The sequence below is a fragment of the Gorilla gorilla genome, chromosome 2, assembly GCF_029281585.2.
Source record: "Gorilla gorilla gorilla isolate KB3781 chromosome 2, NHGRI_mGorGor1-v2.1_pri, whole genome shotgun sequence".
Lineage (NCBI taxonomy): Eukaryota > Metazoa > Chordata > Mammalia > Primates > Hominidae > Gorilla > Gorilla gorilla.
The window spans coordinates 160,704,786-160,727,712 of NC_086017.1; the positions used below are offsets into that span (position 1 = coordinate 160,704,786).

At 41.7% G+C, this 22,927-nt stretch overlaps 1 protein-coding gene across 3 annotated transcripts in view; it reads right to left on the reverse strand.

Annotated features, from left to right (window-relative positions):
• Nucleotides 1-22,927, reverse strand: part of WWTR1 (WW domain containing transcription regulator 1) — a 207,147-nt gene that overhangs the window by 46,390 nt on the left and 137,830 nt on the right. For all 3 annotated transcript variants that reach the window (XM_019024199.4, XM_063704293.1, XM_004037833.5), the window contains one exon: nucleotides 9,731-9,867. In XM_019024199.4, coding sequence (XP_018879744.1) covers nucleotides 9,731-9,867 — 137 coding nt within the window. The remainder of the gene's footprint in view (nucleotides 1-9,730; nucleotides 9,868-22,927) is intronic.

Here is a 22,927-nt window from a genome sequence, read left to right on the forward strand (position 1 = left end):
AGTGAATTAAACAATACATTTCAAGAATCTGGATCCCAAGCTATAATTTTCCTCCTCATTTTTGAAGTTTACTTGGAATATTTGGGGTCAGGATGCTCTGGGAAGCCGCTTCAGCATTCACTTACCCAATGCTCATGTGTGCACTAACACCAAGCACCAAAATGACAAAAGTCAATGCCCTAGTAAATGTCTATTTCAGACAAAGAATCAGTTAAAAAGTTGGTGGGCATACTCCAAGTCCTTGTCAGATAAATTAAAGACTGAACGTTTGAGTAGGTTCTTGTATTTTTATTATACTGGCATTTTCCCATCACTGTGCTAACATACACAATTCTTTTTTTGTTTTGTTTTGTTTTGCTTTGCTTTGAGGTGGAGTCTGGCTCTGTCACCCAGGCTGAAGTGCAGCAGCTCCATCTTGGCTCACTGCAACCTCCACCTCCTGGGTTCAAGCGATTCTCCTTCCTGAGCCTCCCAAGTAGCTGGGACTAAAGGTGTGTGCCACCACACTTGGCTAATTTTTTTGTGTTTTTGGTGGAGACGGGGTTTCGCCATGTTGGCCAGGCTGGTCTCAAACTCCTGACCTCAGGTGATCTGCCCGCCTTGGCCTCCCAAAGTGCTGGGATTACAGGTGTGAGACACTGCACTTGGCCTTAACATACACAATTTGGTTGTGGCTCCCACACCTGGCTGATGATCAGAGTCATCTGAGCACTTGAAAACAGCATACCTTTCCAGATTCCACCCTACATTTACTGACACAGAAATTTCCAGGGCATATTCCTCCTAGCAGCAGCCCAGGATAGTTCTTTTGGGAGCAAACAAACCACTGTATTCTAAAAATGTATGTTTAACAAATGCCCCCAAGTGATCCAGCTAGTGGTAGATCTGGACCACGCTTGGATAAACACTGATCTTAGAGACTAGTGAATAATCTATTTGCCACAGGCAGACTTGCTCAACTGCAGAGGCCTGAGCATTCTTGGTTTTGTCTTTAATACACATGGGGCCTGGAGCCTTTTTTCCAACACACCGTTCTCCTCTTCCACCACAAAAAGCTCAAGGTTCTCCCCTGTTGTTCTCACTCTTTTTTTTTTTTTCCTCCTTTTGGCTATTACAAAAGTAATATAACCACATTACAGAGAAAATAGAGGGAATCACCCTTAAGTCAAAGGCCTAACTATAATCACTATTAACATTTAAAAATACATAACTGACTTACTCAACACATTTATTCTACAGAAGAGTACACTTATGATGCCTAATGAGCTTTGCCTGGGGCTAGAAATACACAAATGGAGATCAAGTTCCTGTCCTCAAGAAGCTTAGTCTTGTGAAAAAATGGAAAGAATCTAAGCAATGTGTTTTTCAAAAAAATAGAAGTATAATTATAGCATAAACAATTTGTCATGCTGTATAAAATTAGAATGTTACAACAAAGTTTTCCATGTGTCTACATGGTCTATATCCATTATTTCACTGCTTATAAATATATTTGTGGCTAGGCGCAGTGGCTCAAGCCTGTAATCCCAGCACTTACTTTGGGAAGCTGAGGCAGGTGGGTCACTTGAGGTTAGGTGTTTGAGACTCGCCTGGACAACACGGTGAAAACCTATCTCTACTAAAAAGTACAAAAATTGGCTGGGTGTGGTGGTGGGCACCTATAATCCCAGATACTCGGGGGCTGAGCTGGGAGGATGGCTTGAACCTGGGAGGCAGAGGTTGCAGTGAGCCGAGATCACACCACTGCGCTCCAGCCAGGGCGACGGACCAAGAGTGCATCTCAGAAAATAAATAAATAAATAAATAAATTTATTTTCATATTTCAGGCATTTGTTTATTTACTGGCTATTATAACTAACACATCTTTGTGTATGGTTCCCAAAATATTCACCTAGCATACTACTTTTTTTTTTTTTTTAAGGAAAATTGTGGCATCAGACATTTTTCATGGCTTTTATTATTTCTTATCAAAGAAGAAATTTTCTACCTAAGTTTCTAAATTTCATATAATAAAACCTATATGTCTCCATCACCTAATCTTAATAAAGACTCATCCACATTAAGATAAGTGGAACATAGCCATGAAAACATAAGATTTATTTTTTATATGCTATTATGTCCTGCTTTATTACATAAAAGGAACTCAATCCGTTGATTTGGTAATTTTTTTGTCTCATTTCACATATTCCTTAAAAACCGTAAAAGAAAGGAACTATAAAGAATGTCCTTTTCAGGCTGGGTGCGGTGGCTCGTGCCTGTAATCCCAGCACTTTGGGAGGCTGAGGTGGGCGGATCACCTGAGGTCAGGAGTTCGAGACCAGCCTGATCAACACAGAGAAACCCCGTCTCTACTAAAAATACAAAATTAGCCAGGCATGGTGGCACATGCCTGTAATCCCAGCTACTTGGGAGGCTGAGGCAGGAGAATTGCTTGAACCTGGGAGGTGGAGGTTGTGGGGAGGTGGAGGTTGCGGTGAGCTGAGATTGTGCCATTGCACTCCAGCCTGAGCAACAAGAGCGAAACTCGGTCTCAAAAAAAAAAAAAAAAGAATCTCCTCTTCGAAATCCCAAAGAAGGTAGCCTTCAATAATGCTGATTAACTAGAGTGTATTTGACAATAGATAGCTTCCTCAAAATCTAAGAAAATTGAGGGCACAGTGGCTCACACCTGTAATCCCAGCATTTTGGGAGGCCAAGGTGGGAGGATCAGTTGAGACTAAGAGTTCGAGACCAGCCTAAGCAACATGGTGAGACGCCCCAATCTCTACAAAATAAAAAGAAAATTGATTTTCTACAGTGTTTAGAAAACTTTTCCTTCTTTTTTTTAATCAAGAAAATCCTTTTTAAATAGAAACCTTTCCCCCTGTCCTGTGCCCACCAGTGTTCCTTTTCTTCCATAAACACAAACTTTCCACCACAACAATCCTACAACACCTACAACAACCACAACACCCACAACACCCAACACTTCACTTCCACCATCCCCCAAAAAGTGTATGGGTATTTTTTTGTTTGTTTGTCTCTGGGTTTGTGCGTGTATGTGCCGGTGCACTTTAGGCTAATCTATGCTGCATAAACCACAAAGTTCCAAAAGCAGTGAGAACATCAGAGCTGGAAAAATCACAGTAGCCAGATGTGTCTGCTGTGAACTCACCATGTAAATTTGATTAAGAAAAAAACTAATGGAAAAAAGGAAAACATAAGATGCCTAAGTAGAAATCTGACTTCTAGTGAACTTTCAGGATGTCTTTCTAAGTGCTTTAAGCAACCCAGGGCTTCGATATCCCTTAGCTATTTTATTTGCTCTTGATACAATGTTAAGCTTCTTTGTTTACTTCCTAGAGAGAACAGCAAGCCAACTTAGCAAACTGAGCACAGACAAGATTTTCCATCTTGTCTTGAAAAGTATGCCCTGAAAACAAAAAAAAAAAAACCACACGTGTTTATAATTTGAAGTACAGCTCGAGACACAGACCTGGAGGACTTAAACTCTGGGCTGGTGGATGGCACATCTTCAAAGGGGTAGTAAGTAAGTGCGTGTGTGTGCATGTGTGTGTATATGTAACTTTAAAAATTTCCTATAGTATTGAAAATACACTCTAGTTGCACTTTACCAAAAGTTTCTGAATTGGCTAGGGTTCGCAGGCTGGTGAAGTTGTTATAGTCTTTATTTTTTCCGGTACTGTCTGGAAGGATACTAGCATCTCAGGTCAGGGTCTCATTCCAACAAAAAGCCCCATTAGTGTGTGACAGCAGCTCAGCACACCATGGTTTATGATCACTAGGATTATCACCAAAAAGGCAAAAAAAAAAAAAAAAAAAAAAAAAAAAAAAAAAAAAAGAAAGGAAAAAAGCATGACACTTTCTCTTGGTAAAAACATTTTAAAATATGGAGCTACTTTAAGTTGTTGCATGTTTTCAGTATTTGTCTGCTAAGGAATGGGAAAATCTAACACTTCACTACTTGCAGAGGGGAAAATGTTCTTCACTTAGAACTCAAAAGTGTGACTGCTCTTCACAAACTCCCTCTGTGAATGACCTGACAGTCACAAGCTTGCTCCTCTTCATCTTCTCACAATTGCTGTCCGAGGTTAAATGTTATTTTTTGGTACCACACCAGCTAGTTTCAAAATTTGTAAGCAAAAGTGCCCAAACAAATATAAGTTGCAGTAACCATGGTTGGGTTTTCCTGAAGGAGGAATGGAATGGCTTTCTAACAGAGCATATCAAAGGATCTTCCCCTGATTACACAGGAGCCAGAAAGGGGAGGAAAAACGAGGCAACTGGCTAACAATAATAGCTATAACAATACAAGTGCTGGCAGCTTACTATACATCAGGTACCAAGACATGGACTACCTAAATACTCAAAACAACGTTATCAGATAGGTACTATCATTATCACCATTTTACAGATAAGGAAAATGAGAGTCAGAGGTTAAATAACCCAATACATAAACGTCTAAATTAAGAGAAACTCAGTTCTGACTTCAAGTTCTTCCAAAACAGTCCCCACCCTCCATTCCCACTTCCATGCCCACTTCGCCACCACTCTAACCAAGGACTAAGATCTGCAGCAGGCTTCATTTTCTCAAGCCCCATTGTTTTATATATTATAACAGAGCCTGTGTAGGCAGTCTATTTTTTTCCCTGTTTGTTTCCCTCTTATTCTCTTTTAAAATTTTAGTAAGTATTAATAGTAAGGAAGGCCCACAACCTACTTAAAACATACAAACTTCTGGCTGGGTGCAGTGGCTCACGCCTGTAATCCCAGCACTTTGGGAGGCTGAGATGGGCGGATTGCCTGAGGTCAGGAGTTCGAGACCACCCTGGCCAACATGGTGAAACCCCATCTCCACTAAAAATACAAAAATTAGCTGGGTGTGGTGGCGGGCGCCTGTAATCCCAGCTACTCCAGAGGCTGAGGCAGGATAATTGCTTGAACCTGGGAGGCGGAGGTTGCAGTGAGCCAAGATCGCACCATTGCACTCCAGCCTGGGCAGCCAAGTCTCCATCACAAACAAACAAACAAACAAACAAACAAAAAGTCTGTCTGGCTTATGTAAAGAAAAAAAAAATCTACTTTCATATGTATAGTAAAATTTCCCCTGTGTTACTTAGAAGTGAGGATCTGAACAAGTTGTTAACCCCCAAGTGACAATACTGATACGGCTTCCACCAAATGGTAGCCTTTCCTCTTTATTATCTAAAGTCCCCCAAGGTCGTCTTTTCTTCTTCCATTTATTGCATATGTCTGGGAATTCAGGCTTAAAGGCCATTACTCTGCTCAGACAGAATCCAAATTGGTAAAGCCTGATTTGGCAAATACAAAAACTAAAATTTTAGTTTTAAGCTAGACCAAACTGGAGATGGCTATTTGAATTAAAGTGCAAAAAAAAAAAAAAAAACAAAAACATATTTTTGCAATTTTCCCCTTCAGAGCTTATTTCATTTTACTTAGACTCACTGTTCAACAAATCTGCCAACCTGCAGAAAGAATCCTCTGTTTTTACAAAGTCACTCACTCCAGGATGACTAATCGGTCTTTCCTCTTGCAATAAAAATATGGTTTGATTTACAAGTCGCATTACAGGAATACGTCTAAAGCTCTTTTTGTTGTTGTTGTTGTTGTTGTTGAGACGGAGTCTCGCTCTGTCGCCCAGGCTGGAGTGCAGTGGCGCAATCTCGGCTCACTGCAAGCTCCGCCTCCCGGCGTTCACGCCATTCTCCTGCCTCAGCCTCCCGAGCAGCTGGGACTACAGGCGCCCGCCACCACACCCAGCTAATTGTTTGCATTTTTAGTAGAGACGGGGTTTCACCGTGTTAGCCAGCATGGTCTCGATCTCCTGACCTCGTGATCCTCCCACCTCGGCCTCCCAAAGTGCTGGGATTACAGGTGTGAGCCACCGCGCCCGGCATCTAAAGCTCTTATAAAAAATAAGGTGTCTAGTGATAAGAAGTTTCTCCTGGGAGAGGTAACTTAAACATTTCCACCAGAGGGCACTATCCTCACTGAAGGTAATGAATACATTGTTCCTAATTTAAAACACTTTGCAATCTAACCAGCCCAAAATAAATCATTTTTATTCTAGAAAGCACTTATAAAGAACAGTTAAATTGTCTTAAAATATAACATGCTATAGTTAAATAAAATATAAAATAATTTTTTGCCATAAAAATAATGATAATAATAATAAACATATTTTAGCTTACTATGTGGCAATCATAGTTCTAAGCATTTTGCATATATAAACTCGTAAGTTCCTCATATATTAATAATCTCCATTGTACATATGATGAAATCAAAGCACAGACAAATAACTTAAGGGTCACCAAACTAGTAACTACAGAGCCAGGATTCAAATTCTGGCAGTCAGACACCCAAGTCAATATACCTAACCTACAGAAACATACAGGGACCAAATACAAAGAGATTTGTTTCTGAATGTATTTAACTATGCCACTGAGTATATCACAGCTCTAGAAATAAATAAAATTAGTTATAAAAGGTACTATTCTATCATCTGATAGTAATGCTATTAACTGTATTTTGACATCCTTTTCACATGTATATAAATGCCTTGCGTTAAAGAAGACCTATCAGTTTAGTTCACTTATTTGACAGCTACATTCCATTGAAAGTACCAAAGTTCTAGATTTAAGAAGAAGGAAGAGTGGGAGGAGAAGAATCTGCTCTTTTCTTTTTCTAGTTTTTAAGAGTTGGGGATCTCACTGTGTTGCCCAGCCTGGTCTCAAACTCCTATGCCCAAGAGATCCTCCCACCTCAGAGCCTTCCAAGTAGCTGGGACTACAGGGATGCACCTCTACACCCAGCTCTGCTCTTTTTATTTATATATGTTTAAAGATATATAATAAAGACTATGAACCACAGGCAGAGTTATGGCTTGAAATGAAATAGTCTGAGTAAATCATTTATTATTCTGACTGTATTGAGACTCTCTAAATTAAGTCCTGGTCTTTGGAACTTACTTGGCATTCACAGTTGTATTTCCATCCTTCAGACACATCTGTGATTCTCCATAAGCTAGAAACACACTTTGCAATGGGCAAATACACAAATATTGTTGGAAAAACCCCAGAATGTGCGTCTTGAGAAATTCACTGCCTTATTAGAAATCTGGAAACTGCTGGGTGCCGGGTCTCATGCCTGTAGTCCCAGCACTTTGGGAGGCTGAGGCAAGCAGATCACCAGGGGTCAGGAGTTCGGGACCAACTTGGCCAACATGGTGAAATCCCGTCTCTACTAAAAATACAAAAATTAGCTGGGTGTGATGGTGCATGCCGATAGTCCCAGCTACTGGGGAAGTTGAGGCATGAGAATTGCTTGAACCAGGAGGCAGAGGTTGCAGTGAGCTGAGATCGTGCCACTGCACTCCAGCCCGGATGACAGGGTGAGCCTCTTTCTCAAAATAATAATAATAATAATAATAATAATAATAATAATAATAATAATAACAAAAATTAAATAAAAATAGAAATGTGGAAACTAAGGTATTTTACTGAGCTACAGGTAAATTTGTTTCAGAATGTTCAGATTACAACTTCTTTAGATATACTTTACTAGTGCAATTGGACTTTGTGTGTGTGTGTGCATGTGCATGCATGTATGCACATACAGGCAGACTCACATGTGCCTTCAATATCTAGTTCCAAGCATTCAAGCTTCTTTTAATTAGTCCACTTCCTATATATTGCACAAGTTTTAAAAATTAAGGAGAATGCATAAAAGAACATGACAAAGGATATCCACTCCAGTATTTGTATGCTAGCAACACACTAGTAACAACCTAAATATCTACCAGATGGGAGTTAGTTAAATAAACTAATTATAGCATATTAATATAGTAGACTAATAGGCAAATTTTTAAAAGAATGAAGCAGCTCTATATGTATGGACAGGCAGGTGAAAAAAGCAAGATACAGAACAGTGGTTATGATATGCTAACCTTAGTATGATTAAACGTACACACACACACAACTAGAAACACTGGTTGGCTCCAGGAAACAAACTTGGGGACTGAGGAAAGGGAGATTGGAGGAAGTGTTTGAATTTTTTTTCTTTTCTTTTTTTTTTTTTTTTTTTTGTAAACTGGGTTCATGAAAGATTTTTTTCTGATTATAATTGATTACAAAGTTAAAGTTAAAACTTTAATAATCAGTTTTTAGAATTTTCGATGAAAATTAAATGGTTAAAGAAACTGTAAAAACCAATCTAATGCCACCTAATTTGGGGTCTCTTTACTACAGTGGCATCTGATTTCTACATGAGCTCCTGTATATTTGGGACAAAATGACTCACAGGAGGCTTTGGTTTACCACTGCTGGTACCAGAACTGGTTGCATTTTCTTTGATCTGCCCTTTAGATAAGGAACTCCACAGAGGTTGTTCCATGTCATTTGCTTTTTGGAAACTGTACATCTGCAAGCTTTAAAGCAGTAGGTTCAGACTTCCTGGAAGAACTGACACTTGAAGCTGACTAGGGTCTACTTGAGTTCATACTCACTTTGGCTAAGCCACAGTATGAGGGAAGGGTGTCCAGGAATAACGCTTCCATTTTTATCTTGTTCATTCCTGAAAATCCAACAGGAGATTCTTTTCACTCCCTAAAATTAACTGTTCTGTGTATAAAGCATATCTGGATATCTGATCTTAAATGGAAATGTTATCTGAAAATGGCACCAACTTTTCTAAAACTTTAAAATTGGCCCTTTTTTATTTTTAGCCCTGGGGGAGAAGGAAGGGAATGATTACCAAAAAAGCTGACTGGTTCTGTTGCTGCAGTGTATTAATTCACTGGTGATTCTCTCTAGTGGGGATAATTTTAGCAGAAAATATTCTCTTCTCAAGTCTAAAATCACACTTATTAAATATTGTAAATGAAGTAAAAAGTGAGCCATATTATCCCACGGCACGTATGGGGAGAAGCCACCTGCAGGTTATGTAACGGTTAACTCCCTTCTAAAATCAAACTAGCCTGCTCTCCAGCTCTGCTCTCCACAAGCTGCAAGACTTTCGGAAAGTTTCTTCATCTATAAACTGGAGAGCCTGTTACTTTTTGCAGGGGTTTTGGAAGGCTTTCATAAGGTAAGGCATGGAAGCACTTGGCATGCTATCTGACACATGTTATGCAGAAATTATGAAAAAAAAAGGAAAAAAGGGAAATAAGGATAGGGATTTGAGACTAGAATTGTACCTGTAGGCAGTCGCCAGGAGCCAAAGTCACCCAAAGCGTGTATGTGTCCTACTTGCCTCAGGCTAGATGAAGACAGGAGGCCTGATTTTTCTACCCCAATTAAGGCCATTGGAGGGAAGGTCAGAACTGTAGTTTAAAACTGAGGCAGCAGTATCATGAGTTGGTGGTAAAGAGACCAAGTAAAGAAGGAAAAGCCGGCAGAACGGTAACATGGTATTGCAGCCAAGAAGAAGGAGCAAACACTGTCTGGGTGCATGAAGAGACATAGAAACAGCCAGAACCACTTATGAACCCTGCCATCCCTTGATTGAACACCATTTCTTCAGCTTGGAGTCAAAGCTTGGGGCTCCACCAGGCACAGTGGTTCATGCCTGTAATCGCAGCACTTTGGGAGACTGAGGTGTTAGGATTGTTTGAGCCCACGAGTTCAACACCAGCCTGGGCAACAAAGGGAGACCCCAACTCTACAAAAAAATATATATATCTTTTTTAATTTTAAAAAAGCTTGGGGCTTACCGAGATTTGGCTGGGATACTGCCATGGACCTCTGAGGCACTGGTGTGGAACTGACGGCAGGGTGGAGGTTCATATGATTCAGAGGCTGATTCATCGCCTTCCTAGGGTCTTGCCATGTGGTGATTTTTTCTATGTGACTAAAAGAAGGAAAACAATTAATTATCTTTTTAATTGTCAGCATCATTATCATCATCACCAACAACAGCATAATAGTTAATGACACTAATTCTTCCCTTAGGATCTGCTTGAGTGGTTAATAGATTGTGCTTGGTTTCATCCAAGGACATACTTGCCTATTTTTCCCTGCATCCTGGTTAGGCCACACTGGGGATTCTGCAAGCAGCTCTCTAAACACAAGCCCAAGACATCGCTGTCCAGACAGCCCTTGCATGCAGTGAGCCCCAGTGAACTTCCCCTCGGCCCGTGGAGCTTGTATTCCCCAGCACCTCAGTGCTTCTCAGCCATCCAATCACTGGAGTGCCATAGTGTGAGCTCCTTCCTGGAAGGGGAGCCATGCTCACCTTCCCAGCCAGTACCCCATACTCTCCTGACTCATAGAATTGACATAATGAGGATCCCTTTGGCTGTCATCAAGCAAAAGATGGGCCCATGAAACCAGCTTCTGAACACCACATTAGTGAGCTCTCACAGTAGGAGTGTAAGGTATTTCAAGGTCCCCAAAGGTGACACATAAAACCCTCAAGAAGCTCACTGTCACCAAGCAAGGTGACAATAGGGTAGCTGGAAGGCAGAGTATTAGAAAATGATAGTAGGAAAGTCAACTAGTGCCAGCTTATGGAGAAACTTAGATATTGAGGCATGAAGGTTTACAAGGGAGAAGACATGATTACACGTTTGATCACATACAACTTCCAGTTTGTTACTGTGACTTAATCACAGAGAAACTAACCCAACATGAAACATGAGCTTCTGCTCAGAGTTTCCAGTACATTCTAAGAAAGGTGGACATGGCCTCCAGCTTTGCCTACCACCTTCCAAATCACATCGCAGGTCACTCCTGGTACCTTAGAGACCCTGTCCCACTCCATCAAACTCTTCCTTTAGTGAGAGTTTGTGATATATATATATGATGAGTAGATTCGTCCCGTTCCTCTACTTTGTTTTATAAACAGTATCAGAAATCTTCCTTCTCCTTCTCCTTCTTTTTTGTTTTTTTGAGACATGATCTTGCTCTGTTACCCAGGCTGGAGTACAGTGGCATAATCATGGCCCATTGCAGCCTCGACATCCTGGGCTGAAGCAATCTTCCCACCTTGGCCTACTGAGTACCTGGGACCACAGGCACCTGCGACCACACCTGGCTCATTTTAAAAAAAAAAAAAATTTTTTTTTGTAGAGGTGGGTGTCTCCTTATGTTGCCCAGGCTGGTCTCGAACTCCTGAGCTCAAGTGATCCTCCCACCTCAGTCTCCCAAAGTGCTGGGATTACAGGCACAAGCCACCGCGCCCAGCCCAGTATCAGAGATCTTTCCATATCCATCGAAGACAACAAACATGATAGAAGAAACTGAATGTTAGCCCTTTGTTTTGGGCCTCACAACCAGGCTGGTCTCTTCCAGTCAGGCCCCCACCGTTGACCTTCCTTAGACATACAACAAAAGGAGCATGATGGTTGTTTCTGTTAAACACACCTCAATTTTGAATAACAATGGCCTCCTTTGAATCTTTAAGGTAGGAAACCACTTTTACTTTCATTATGTTTAATCAGTCTAGAAACTTCCTTGCATCGAAGTTGTATTTGTCTTGTTTTCTTTTCAGTCTGTCTCCTCACTTTTAAATGCTTCCTCTGCCCTCTGCTAAAATTGTTATTCAGATTTCTTAATGCAAGACTTGAAGGTATTGCCAAGGGGAACTCATCCACTGCCTTGAGTGAAAACTTGGGTCTAAAGGTCTAAGGTTTTAGAATAAAAGTGATTAAAAAAAAAAAAAAAAGGCCAGGGGCGGTGGCTCATGCCTATAATCCCAGCACTTTGGGAGACCAAGGCAGGTGGATCACCACAGGTCAAGAGTTCGAGACCAGCCTGGCCAACATGGTGAAACCCCAGCTCTACTAAAAATATAAAAAGTAGCCGGCATGGTGATGCACGCCTGTAACCCCAGCTACTCGGGAGGCTGAGACAGGAGAATCGCTTGAACCCGGGAAGTGGAGGTTGCAGTAAGTTGGGATCATGCCACTGCACTCCAGCCTAGGCAGCAGAGTGAGACTCCATCCCAAAAAAAAAAAAAAAAAAAAAAAGATGGGGAAATACTGAAGTAAAGAGATGAAAATCATTTCCCTAAGTATAAAGTAAATAACAATAAAAACAATAGTTTTAGTTTACACCTTCAGTTTCACAATTGTAGTTCTGTTTAAAGCTTTCATAAAATCCATCAACTTCTGGGCAGGTGGAAACTCATAGCCAGCCTCAGGCTTGTCACAGGCCTTCCAAGTGAGGAACTAATTGATGAGGATGTCAAAATTAAGTAACTCCTTTTAGCAAAATAATTAGACCTAAGAAATGCTTTGATTATTCCTTCAGAACTCATTCTATTAAAGTAGCATGTTTTCCAAGGCAGACATGGCTACATAAATAGTTTCCACTCTGGTACCAGAAGGAAAAGAATCCTTCTCTCTTTCATAAACCTTTCTTAGACTGTCTGACATCATGGATATTGACGCTGTGCTAGAACCAACATCAGCACAGGCCCCGGTGAGATGTGGAAATATACATCATTTGCTGGAAGATGTTCAAGGACACTTCTGTGGTCAGAATTTCAGCTACCAGCTCTAGGAATAATACAGGAGCTGGAATGATGCATTCCCAAATGCTCGTCCCCCACTCTCCCCTCCTGTTCTGAACAAGTGGGCTGTGGCTCCTGAATGCGGCAAGAGCAGGAACATCTAGCATAGGAAGCCCAGCATCTGAAGTGGCAGATGAGCTCATCTTGCCTAAGGAGTGCCAGCACAGCTTGCCAGCCTAAATCCCCTGGGACAGAGTGTGGGGCCTTCTGGGTGGACCTCATCCTGACAGTTCTGACCCCAAAGATGTACAGCTTACCCATGGCTTGAAGTCCCAGCACTCCTGCAGTGCAGTGGGAGCCTCCACGGCCCACCCTTCAAACTCTACACCCAGCCAACACATTTAAAGGAGTTTTGTTCCCAGTGGATTTGTTAATTAAAAGTGTCACTCACAGCATTCCCAAAGGCTGGAGTACAAGAGGGAGCCTTTCTTAAGTGAGCAGTTCTCATTGCTCCAAAACAACTCTGAAAAGAAAGCCACTCAAATTCCTGGCTCTGCAGACCAGTCGACCTGACATCAGCTGTAAGGCTGCGCTAACATGGTGTCAAGAGTGGCTCCCAGGCTGAATGCAACAAGAGTGAGCTATTGCTCACAAGAGGCACTTAATACAGCCTTGATGATTTCATCTGAAAACTAAATTCTCCTATTGTTCTAATCACTTAGTGCCTCAGGCTCCAGCTCCCCCTACTTCCCACCACTTCCCAAACCCAGGATACGCCATTCACTCTTTCACTCTGCTGTCTCATCTCTGCTCCCTCTCTCAATGTTACTGAGTCATTTCCTTTCTCGTATTTCACAGTGTAATCTCAGTGTTTGCCAGGACCCACAATTTAGCTAGATTAATCCCCACTTCCCCGCTACTCCCACCTCCTTCCTGGCTTCACTCCCTTGCTTAGTCTACTTCAAGAAAAAGTCTCTCTGCTGTTTTAAAAGTATAACTTCCCTTGGAAATACACACACATATACAAATATATTTAACCTGCCTACATATGTGTATTGTACAAATACATACACTGTACAGGTTTCATATTTGAAAATGGAACAAAATAGGAAAAAGAAACATATCAAACTATTTATGGTGATATATGCAAATAACAGGCTCACTGGTAATTTTTTTTTCTTATCTAAACTGCTTTGTACTTTCCAGATTTTTAGCAGTGATTATGTATTGTTTTCACAACCAGTAAAAACAAAAATACTAATGAAGGTACAAAAAGACAAAAAAGAAAATTGACGCATGAATACACAGGTCGTAAGGTATAAGCAGCACTTTGGGAGGCCGAGGTGGGCAGATCACCTGAGGTTGGGAGTTCGAGATCAGCCTGACCAACATGGAGAAGCCCTGTCTCTACTAAAAATACAAAATTAGCCGGGTGTGGTGGCACATGCCTGTAATCCCAGCTACTCAGGAGGCTGAGGCAGGAGAATTGCTTGAACCTAGGAGGCAGAGATTGTGGTGAGCCGAGATCGCACCATTGCACTCCAGCCTGGGCAACAAGAGAGAAACTCAGTCTCAAAGAACAAACAAACAAACAAACAAACAAAAAGAGTTCCTGAAGATAAACTACAGTTTTGGCTCCTATCTTCATGTGGCTCAAATCAGGGGACAAATGGAATCAATCACCTGATCCCATGCTGTTTATAAAGAAAAAGAATAGCAGTTCCTACGGGGAAGAAAAGCTTTTCTTGACAGTAAACATTTTTTACCTCAACTTAAAAAAAAGAAAAATCCTCTACAAGTGCTTCCCATGGAGAGCCCTGGTGGTATGTGGGTTAACGGTACCTGTAACAAATATAAGCGGGAGTGGGCTTTTTCCCCTTCCTTCAAGAGCCCCTTGGACCACTACTTCCCAGACAGCCTCCTTCTCTCAGTCCCAGAAAGACCAACCAATTCCTGGCCTCCAATTACATTATGAGTCTCTGCTTAGAGAAATGCCCAGGTTGGACAAAAGCATGGAGTTTGCTAAGGGGCAAGAAAGGTCACCACGTCTCTGAGAAGATGTTTGGCTGGAAATGGTAGGTTATGAAAAACCATGTCGTGTGAAATCAGTTTTCCCTCGTGGATTAATATTTTCCTCCAGAAAGACGCAAATGTAGAAAGCCATTTTATTTAACAGGTAAATTGTGTGTTTGGGGTTAAAACGTTTTGAAATTGGTGGGGTGGCACGCCCACCCTCCAAGTCACCCTCCCCTCAGACTGGCCTCCCCATCAGCCTGCGGAGGGGGTGTTAACTTTGCTCCAGTTTCCTCCTCTCAAGCCACTGCTACCTCCTTCTACCTCCTTCATGACCTTTCACCTTGATGAGGGCAATGGCCTCTGGGCTTCCCTTCTGCCAGTCTTTCTGGTTTTCCTCCCTTCCTCCTTCCCTCCCCCCACCCTCTCTGCCTGACAATCCATTCACTATCTCACCTCCAGGCACGTATCCCAAGGACACCTGGTATCCAAGTCCCCCGGGGTCACCATTGCCCATGAAATAACAGCACAACTCACATAGGCATCTCCCAGACACAGCAGCCTACTGCCAGACTCTGTGGGCTCTGCAAAGACCACACGCAGTTGTGGAGTCACATATACCCGGGTACCCGGGTTTAATATTAGCTCTGACCCTGTGTGATCTAATTGGATATCCTAGTCACACTACCCATATGCATGAGACAGGGGTAAAAAAGCTAACAGTATACTGGTTCCTCACTGTGAGGATAAAGCAGGTCTGTTCTGGGAATATTATGACCACCAAAGTCACTTATAGATTTCATGGCCAGTTCTCCTGGCTTCCCAAACTCACTCAGCAGTGAGTGCAGAGAAGGCAGCTCTGGCCTCGAGTCCAAGGTTGGCAACACTTGGTTCAAGTTTTTTCAACAACCATAGATCGTATACCTATTATGCATGATGGGTGATGTACTGGCTAGGTGTAAAAATCAAAAACATTGTGCAAACATAGTAAAGGCAAAGATAAAAATCTTATCTGTAAAAACAGAATAATCATGCCGGGCGCAGTGGCCTGTAATCCCAGCACTTTGGGAGGCCGAGGCGGGTGGATCACCTGAGGTCGGGAGTTAGAGACTAGCCTGGCCAACATGGAGAAACCCTGTCTCTACTAAAAATACAAAATTAGACAGGCATGGTGGTGCATGCCTGTAATCCCAGCTACTTGGGAGGCTGAGGCAAGAGAAACACTTGAACCGGGGAGGCGGAGGTTGCAGTGAGCTGAGAGAGTGCCATTATTGCACTCCAGCCTGGGCAACAAGAGTGAAACTCCATCACAAAAAAAAAAAAAAAAAAAAATAGAATCCTCCAGCTTCTTACCACCCAGGAAAAGGCCTGGTGTTTTTGGATGAATTTACCCACACTAACTTTATGATGAAGGAAGCCATATAACAAGGACTTTCTGAAATAGAGAATCCCATGTAATGTATTTTGTATTGCTGGAAGCATACAAAGATATAAAAATAGGAATGATTACAAGTGCTTCATTTTGAAAGAATTTAAAACTATTAGCAGCATGTTGCTTATTTCTATGGGCAAAGATTTTGTCTTCAAACATAAGTGTTTTGTCTCTTTTCTTCCCACCATTTATTTAATAAATGAGAGTTTCATACAGTGTCAGACATCAGGGCTCCCCTCCATCAGCAGAGTGGTTAGGATGGGACCTGGAAGCAGCCTCCAAACTGCCTCTTCTTTTGCCCCAACCTAGCTGAGCAGTTAAAGAGAACCACACCAATGAGATGAGAATTTAAAGACAGCCTGGGGTCATAAAACCAAGGCAGACTGGTTTAAAACTCAATCATACTCACTGCTCCCTGTCTTCATCCCCTCAGTGAAATTCCTCTGTAGCCTCTGTCCTTACTACCTCCTTTTTTCTCTTCCAGTAGAATACAAGCTCTTCCAGAAGAAGTGTTCCACAGATAATGCTAGCCAGGTGTGGTGGCTCACACCTGTAATCTTAGCACTTTGGGAGGCTGAGGCGGGAGGACTGCTTGAGCCCCAGAGTTGGAGACCAGCTTGGGCAACATAAAAAGACCCTAGCTCTTAAAAAACAAAAAAGAAAAAAAGCTGCCAAGCCTATGATATTTACAATCCCCATTTAAGTATAAGCAAACTGTCTTATTTCAGAAAATCAGATTTTTAAAACTTTTTTGATTTACTAGGCCAATTCACCATCCTCTTAATGTTAAAACAAATGTACATACTGAAGACAATTAGCTTAAAATTTGCTAAATGAAACAGCTTTGCAACTTGCTTCTTGTGACTCAGTCCAATTAGACCCACTAGTGTTAAAAATGGAAACTGAAACAGATTTGGATGAGGTTGATAAATTCCCAGATAGGGCCTGCCAAGTAAATCTGACCCACTGTCAGTAGACAACAAATGCTATGCCAATTTTTAATCCTGTACCAGATGGCAAGGAGTCTTGCCCAAGACTTATATTAAACTTTTAAAATTTTCCTCAACTGGAATTAGAATACAAGTATGCAAAAGGTGGTTTACTTTCTCGTTGTATGTTGGGGATAAATACTGTTTGCATTTAAATCAAATTAAACATTCTATTAGTGTGATCTTATTTAGATTTCAAGACCTAGGAAATGACATATATCTTACTCATATCTTACATTTCTTTTAGTAGTACCTTTTGTTTTGCCAACAGTACTTAGCTCTGCTAACCAACACCAGAGATGAGTCTTAACCACAAGAACAAAGACAGGGGTGGTATGCACACTTACTGATTCTCCCAGGCCCAGATGCACACTTTCTCCAGGTAGTCCCTCTGCTGTCACCTAAAACCACAATGCAATGGGAGCAGAGCACAGTGGAAGCCCATTGCAGTGGGAGCCCATTGCAGGAGAAACCCCAGGGAGCTCATCACAGAAGGGAGGCCACATCACAGAGGGAGCCCATGACAGTAGAAGCCCCATCGCAGTGGATGCTCAGCTCACCACCCACATCTAAACTAGCAACGCGACCTGATCATGTTTGTAATACTAAGATTAGGTTTTTTGTTTGTTTGTTTGTTTTTGAGATGGAGTTTCGCTCTTGTCACCCAGGCTGGAGTGCAATGGTGTGATCTCAGCTCCCTGCAGCCTCTGCCTTCCGGTTCAGGCAATTCTCCTCCTTTAGCCTCCCAAGTAGCTGGGATTATAGGCGCGTGCCACCACACCTGGCTAACTTTTGTATTTTTAGTAGAGATGGGGTTTCACCATGTTGGCCAGGCTGATCTAAACTCTCGACCTCAGGCCATCCACCCGCCTCAGGCTCCCAAAGTGCTGGGATTATAGGCGTGAGCCACCGCGCCTGGCGATAATATTAAGACTAGTAGCCATCCAGTACATTGATCTCCTCTGCTTAACTTTATCAGTCTATTTGCATAATGTGGAGTCGGCTTTTGAACTTCGATATGTTGACAATCAGAAATAAAGTAATAGCTCTTTACATGGTTGAAGAGATACATAGCTTAGGTTTTACTGTATTTCTGGAAACCCTAAAGTAATCAATCTTCCTCCCACGTTGTCATTCTTTCTACCACCCTAATTAATAATTCTTTGTCCCAAGGCAGCTTTTAAAACACTATTATTGTTTATAATTATTCTTCCATTCTGTCCAAATCCTAAACGGCACCATCTCCTGCTATTTTTAATGCATTAGAATAGAAGATACAAAGAGGTAAAAGTCAGGCTGCCAATGTGCACAGCTGACACATCTATTAGCAAAGCATTCAGAGTTTAAACCCCAAAGCTATTAAAAAAAAAAAAAAAAGACTCATGCCATATAATAAAGGTGACTGTTCACACAACAGAAATGTGTTAGATGAGAAAGTTCATCCTTCTTTGAAACCACAAAGAATTTATAGTTGAAAGTTTCCGGTCAGATTTTCACTTAAGCAGCTCATCAAACATAGCTGCAGTCTATGACACAGAAATAATAACTGATATATAAATAGGGGATTTTTTTAGGATCCTCTAATAAAAGATGATACAAGACCAGAGAAGTTATTTCAGTGTATGGTTCCGGTCTCTACCATTCACTTGCCAATTCAAAAAATTTCAGCATTCTCTGGAATTCCAAATGAATGGCAGGGATTGTATTTTTAACTACCAGGCTCTAATCCTCGACTTCCCTCACAGACTTGCCAAGAAGCCTCCACTTGTTTAAGTTAGCAGCAGTAGGCATAGCAGCCATGTGAAAGGTCTCCTAGTGCCTCTGCCCTGGCCAGCTGTGGTGATCCATCTCCCTCACATCCTTCCCACTGAGCACCACCGACTTTTCTGCAGACTCATTCTGTCTGAACCTACTCAGTCAGGCAGAAGCTGAGTCAAGCAAAGAAGCTGTCAGCCCCAAAGAGCAGATGAGCCAAATCAGGACTGTAATACCCGCGGTTCCTGCAGGGATTCATTTACCAGAGTTTTGTCCCTGGGGTGGGAAAAAAAATTGGCACCGTGAAGTGCCACTTCCCAGAGAAAACCACTTTGGAAGGCTGGTGACTCATCAAGACAGCCCCAGGTGTGACTCAGGAGCCTCACTTCAGAAGGTGAACAGTTCAGTCACTGTGTTAGAGACACCCCGTCATCTGCTGCATGCACCCCAACAGCACCCGGCCCTGGCAAGCCTCACTTTGCCTCTGCAAACTGAGCAAAATTCTTGCTTAACCTCATTTTTCCTATTTTGTGAAAACATAAGAAGGGAAAAAAAAAGGACTGGGAGTTTTTGTTGCTTGTTTGATTTGGGCCAAGAGCCATATTAAAGAACTTTGGCTGCGTTGCAAACAATTTTATTATTAGTACCAGCATTTTTTTTTCTCCTCTCATGCCAGGATCAATAATGCTATTAAAAAATGTATAGTCCATGCACAGTGGCTCACACCTGTAATCCCAGCACTTTGGGAGGCTGAGGCAGGAGGATTGCTTGAGCTTAGGAGTTCAAGGCCAGCCTGGGCAACATAGGGAGATCTTATCTCTAAAAAAAAAAAAATCAAAATATTAGTCGGGTGTGGTGGTATATGCCTGTGGTCCCAGCTTCTTGGGAGGCTGAAGCGGAAGATTACTTCAGCCTGGGAGGTCGAGGCTGCAGTGAGCCGTGATATACCACTGCACCCCAGTGTGGGCGACAGAGCAAAACTCTGTCTCAAAAATAATAATAAAATAAAATAAATAAAACATGTATAAATCACCTTAAGTTTATTGTGTTGGAACTCCTCAACAATGTGAGAGTCTATTTCACGATATTATTTCCAGATGTCAAGTATAAAATATGTACTTGGTAGAGTCTTTATTTCACTTTTCTCCTTTCTCACAAACAAAAACAAGGGATGAGAATCAGAAGTAGAGAAAAGATGAGATGCTTTATGAATGGTGAATTATTATTACTATTATTTTTTTCTAAGATGGAGTTTCACTCTTTCACCCAGGCTGGAGTGAAGTGGCACAATCTTGGTTCACTGCAACCTCCGCCCCTCAGGTTCAAGCGATTCTCCTGCCTCAACCTCCTGAGTAGCTAGGATTATAGGCGTGTGCCACCACACCTGACGAATTTTTGTATTTTAGTAGAGGCAGGGTTTCACCATGTTGGCCAGGCTGGTCCTGAACTCTTGACCTCAGGTTATCCACCCGCTTCGGCCTCCCAAAGTGCTAGGATGACAGGCATGAGCCACCACGCCCGGCCACATGAATAGTGAATTCTAGAATAATTAATAGGAAGTGGAATGTATTCATCCATTTTTTCATTAGACAAGTATTTACAGCGGGGTACATCTTCCATAGGGATTCAGTTCCAAACTCAGTTTTCTTTTGTTTGAAAGAGATGCTGCCCAGGCTGGACTCCAACAGTTGGGCTTAAGTGATCCTCCTGCCTCAGCCTCCTGAGGCTGGGTCTACACATGCATGCCACCTTGCTCTGCTCCCCAAAATCAGTTTTGGCAAATGTGGAGTGTGGTGAAAATTACCACTGAAAAACTTTTGAATATACAGTCCACTAGGCTTTGTGTACATTATATTATCTTTCAGTAAGTCCAATGCGGCCAGTTTCTTCCAGGGTTAGAATATGGTGCTATTTCTACACCCAAGATCCAGATGAAGTGATGCTGTACCCAAATATGTATGTTGGGATTTGCTAGGCACTCAGTGATGAATTCACGACACTTAAACATGCATACGGTGATAAGTACCTGTAATATCTAGGCCCTCAAGGAGCTGGCAATCAAATGAGCGGGGAGAAGGTGGCAGTGAAACAACGAGCGGTATGGTGGTAAACAGCACAGACTCTATTGTTTTTGTTATTATAAATGGTCCAGAGCCTGACACTCTGTCTCAACAGCTGTATGTTAGAAATGTTTCCCATATCAACTGCATCTAACATCTAGGAATCAACTTCAATCTCACAATAAGTCTTAAAAAGAAGTTAGTATTTTAGAGTAGCCACTAAGCTACTCTAAATGCTAAAATACTTTGACAATTGTTTTTCCACGCTCTCTGTGCCTAACACATGTTTTTAACATGTTGTTTTTTCCAGTTGTTCTTAAATGGGACACTGACCCAGTGCTTGGCTGCTCCGAAGCCACTCCAAATGTGAAATATGTCGAAGCTAAAGCTGCACTGCCCTCCTTTTTCTTCTTTCTAATGGGGCCAAGTGAATTAAATGTCACTCATCCCAAAAAAGAAGGCAAATCCTCTTTAAAACCAAAAATTCTTTTGGGTTAGGCTAGCTTCTCCTCTATTCATGTGAAGAGATTTAATTCCTTTTTGTTGGTTTTGTTTTTTTCAATTCTGGGAAGAGGATGAGCCACCCTGGCTCTGGCCATCAGAGCCACTTTCTTTTTGCACATGTTTGAAAGGCATGACACAACTTGAACTGGAAAAAGGGCTGGCATGAACCCCGGCATCTCAAGAGAGACTAGAGGTGCTTTTCAGAGTGAGGGTCCCATTTTGCAGGAAATTATTTGGAGGATCAAAGACAAAAACTGAGGCATCGAAAGAGACCAAGTTAGGCTTCAGAGGAAGGGGAGAGTGCTACTAGGGACCTTGAAAATAATTATCAGGAAACACAGCTTATGGTTCACATTTCAAACCCAGCCTACAATGTTTCTTTACGTGTATTTCTTGGCATCTTCAGTCGAAAATATCACCCAAATGAGGCAGAGTGGTATAGTGGATTTGAGATCTGTTTCTGCCGTTAACTGATTAAGAGACTACTGTAAGTAACATCTCCAAGCCTTGGTCTCCTCCAATGTAAAATGGGCATAAGAACATCCATTACATGAGGCTGTTTTGAGAATTTCATCAAATAACAAAAGTAAAGCACCTAGCACAGTGCCGGATATACATGACACACTATAAATATTAGTTCCCTTCCTTTCCCTTGTGAAAATCTATCCAAACTGTTTAAAGGGATCTGAGTAATTCAAATGCAAAAAAAGAAAAAAAATCAATAAACACCTTATAGTACAATGAACACAAGAAAATGGAGAGAAATAATGGTAGACATCAATTTACTGCAAAAACTACAGATACACTTGATTTCTTTCGTGTGTGTGTGTGTGTGTGTGTGTTTAAGATGGAGTTTCACTCTTGTCACCCAGACTGGAGAACGATCTCTGCTCACTGCAACCTTCACTTCCCAGGTTCAAGTGATTCTTTTGCCTCAGTCTCCTGAGTAGCTGGCACTACAGGCATGCGCCACTACGTCAGGCTAATTTTTTTGTATTTTTAATAGAGACGGGGTTTCACCATGTTGGCCAGGCTGGTCTTGAACTCCTGACCTCAGGTGATCTGCCTGCCTCGGCCCCCCAAAGTGCTGGGATTAGAGGCATGAGCCACTGCACCTGGCTGATATACTTGATTTCATATAGTCGAGTAGTTAAGTAACAATCGACCCAGAGACAAAAATATTCTTAAAACACAGGTCTAGCTAACCACAAGTCTCACATAGTTCCCCCACCAGCACCCCACAATTTTTTTTTTTTTTTTGCATTCTAATAATAGCAATTCTCAGATTCAGTGTGAGAGGCAGCCAAAGCTGCAATTCCTTTACTGCCGTTGTTGATAATGAGTGCCTTGGTGGTAATGAGCATCTCATGTCAGCACAAGATTTTCTCTCCCATTTAAAGTAGAAAGGGGACTTCAGCTTGTAGTAAAAAGCACAGTAAGATTGAATGCTAGCAAAAGAATATGTAATGGATTTCCATTTTTCCTAATAAAGAAATGCTCAAGAAGTTTTAATCTAATTTAATTTTTCTAATAATTTACAAGGAGATAATAGTTCCAAAATGTGAGGGGACATACCAGGTACAGAAATGCAGGAAGCTTTGAAGGTTCTATGACTTCAACTAATGGAAAAACAGATTTAGCCTAAAAAATGCTGCTGTTTTTAAACAAGTATGTTTATGCAAACTCCAAACAGTAAGTATCTT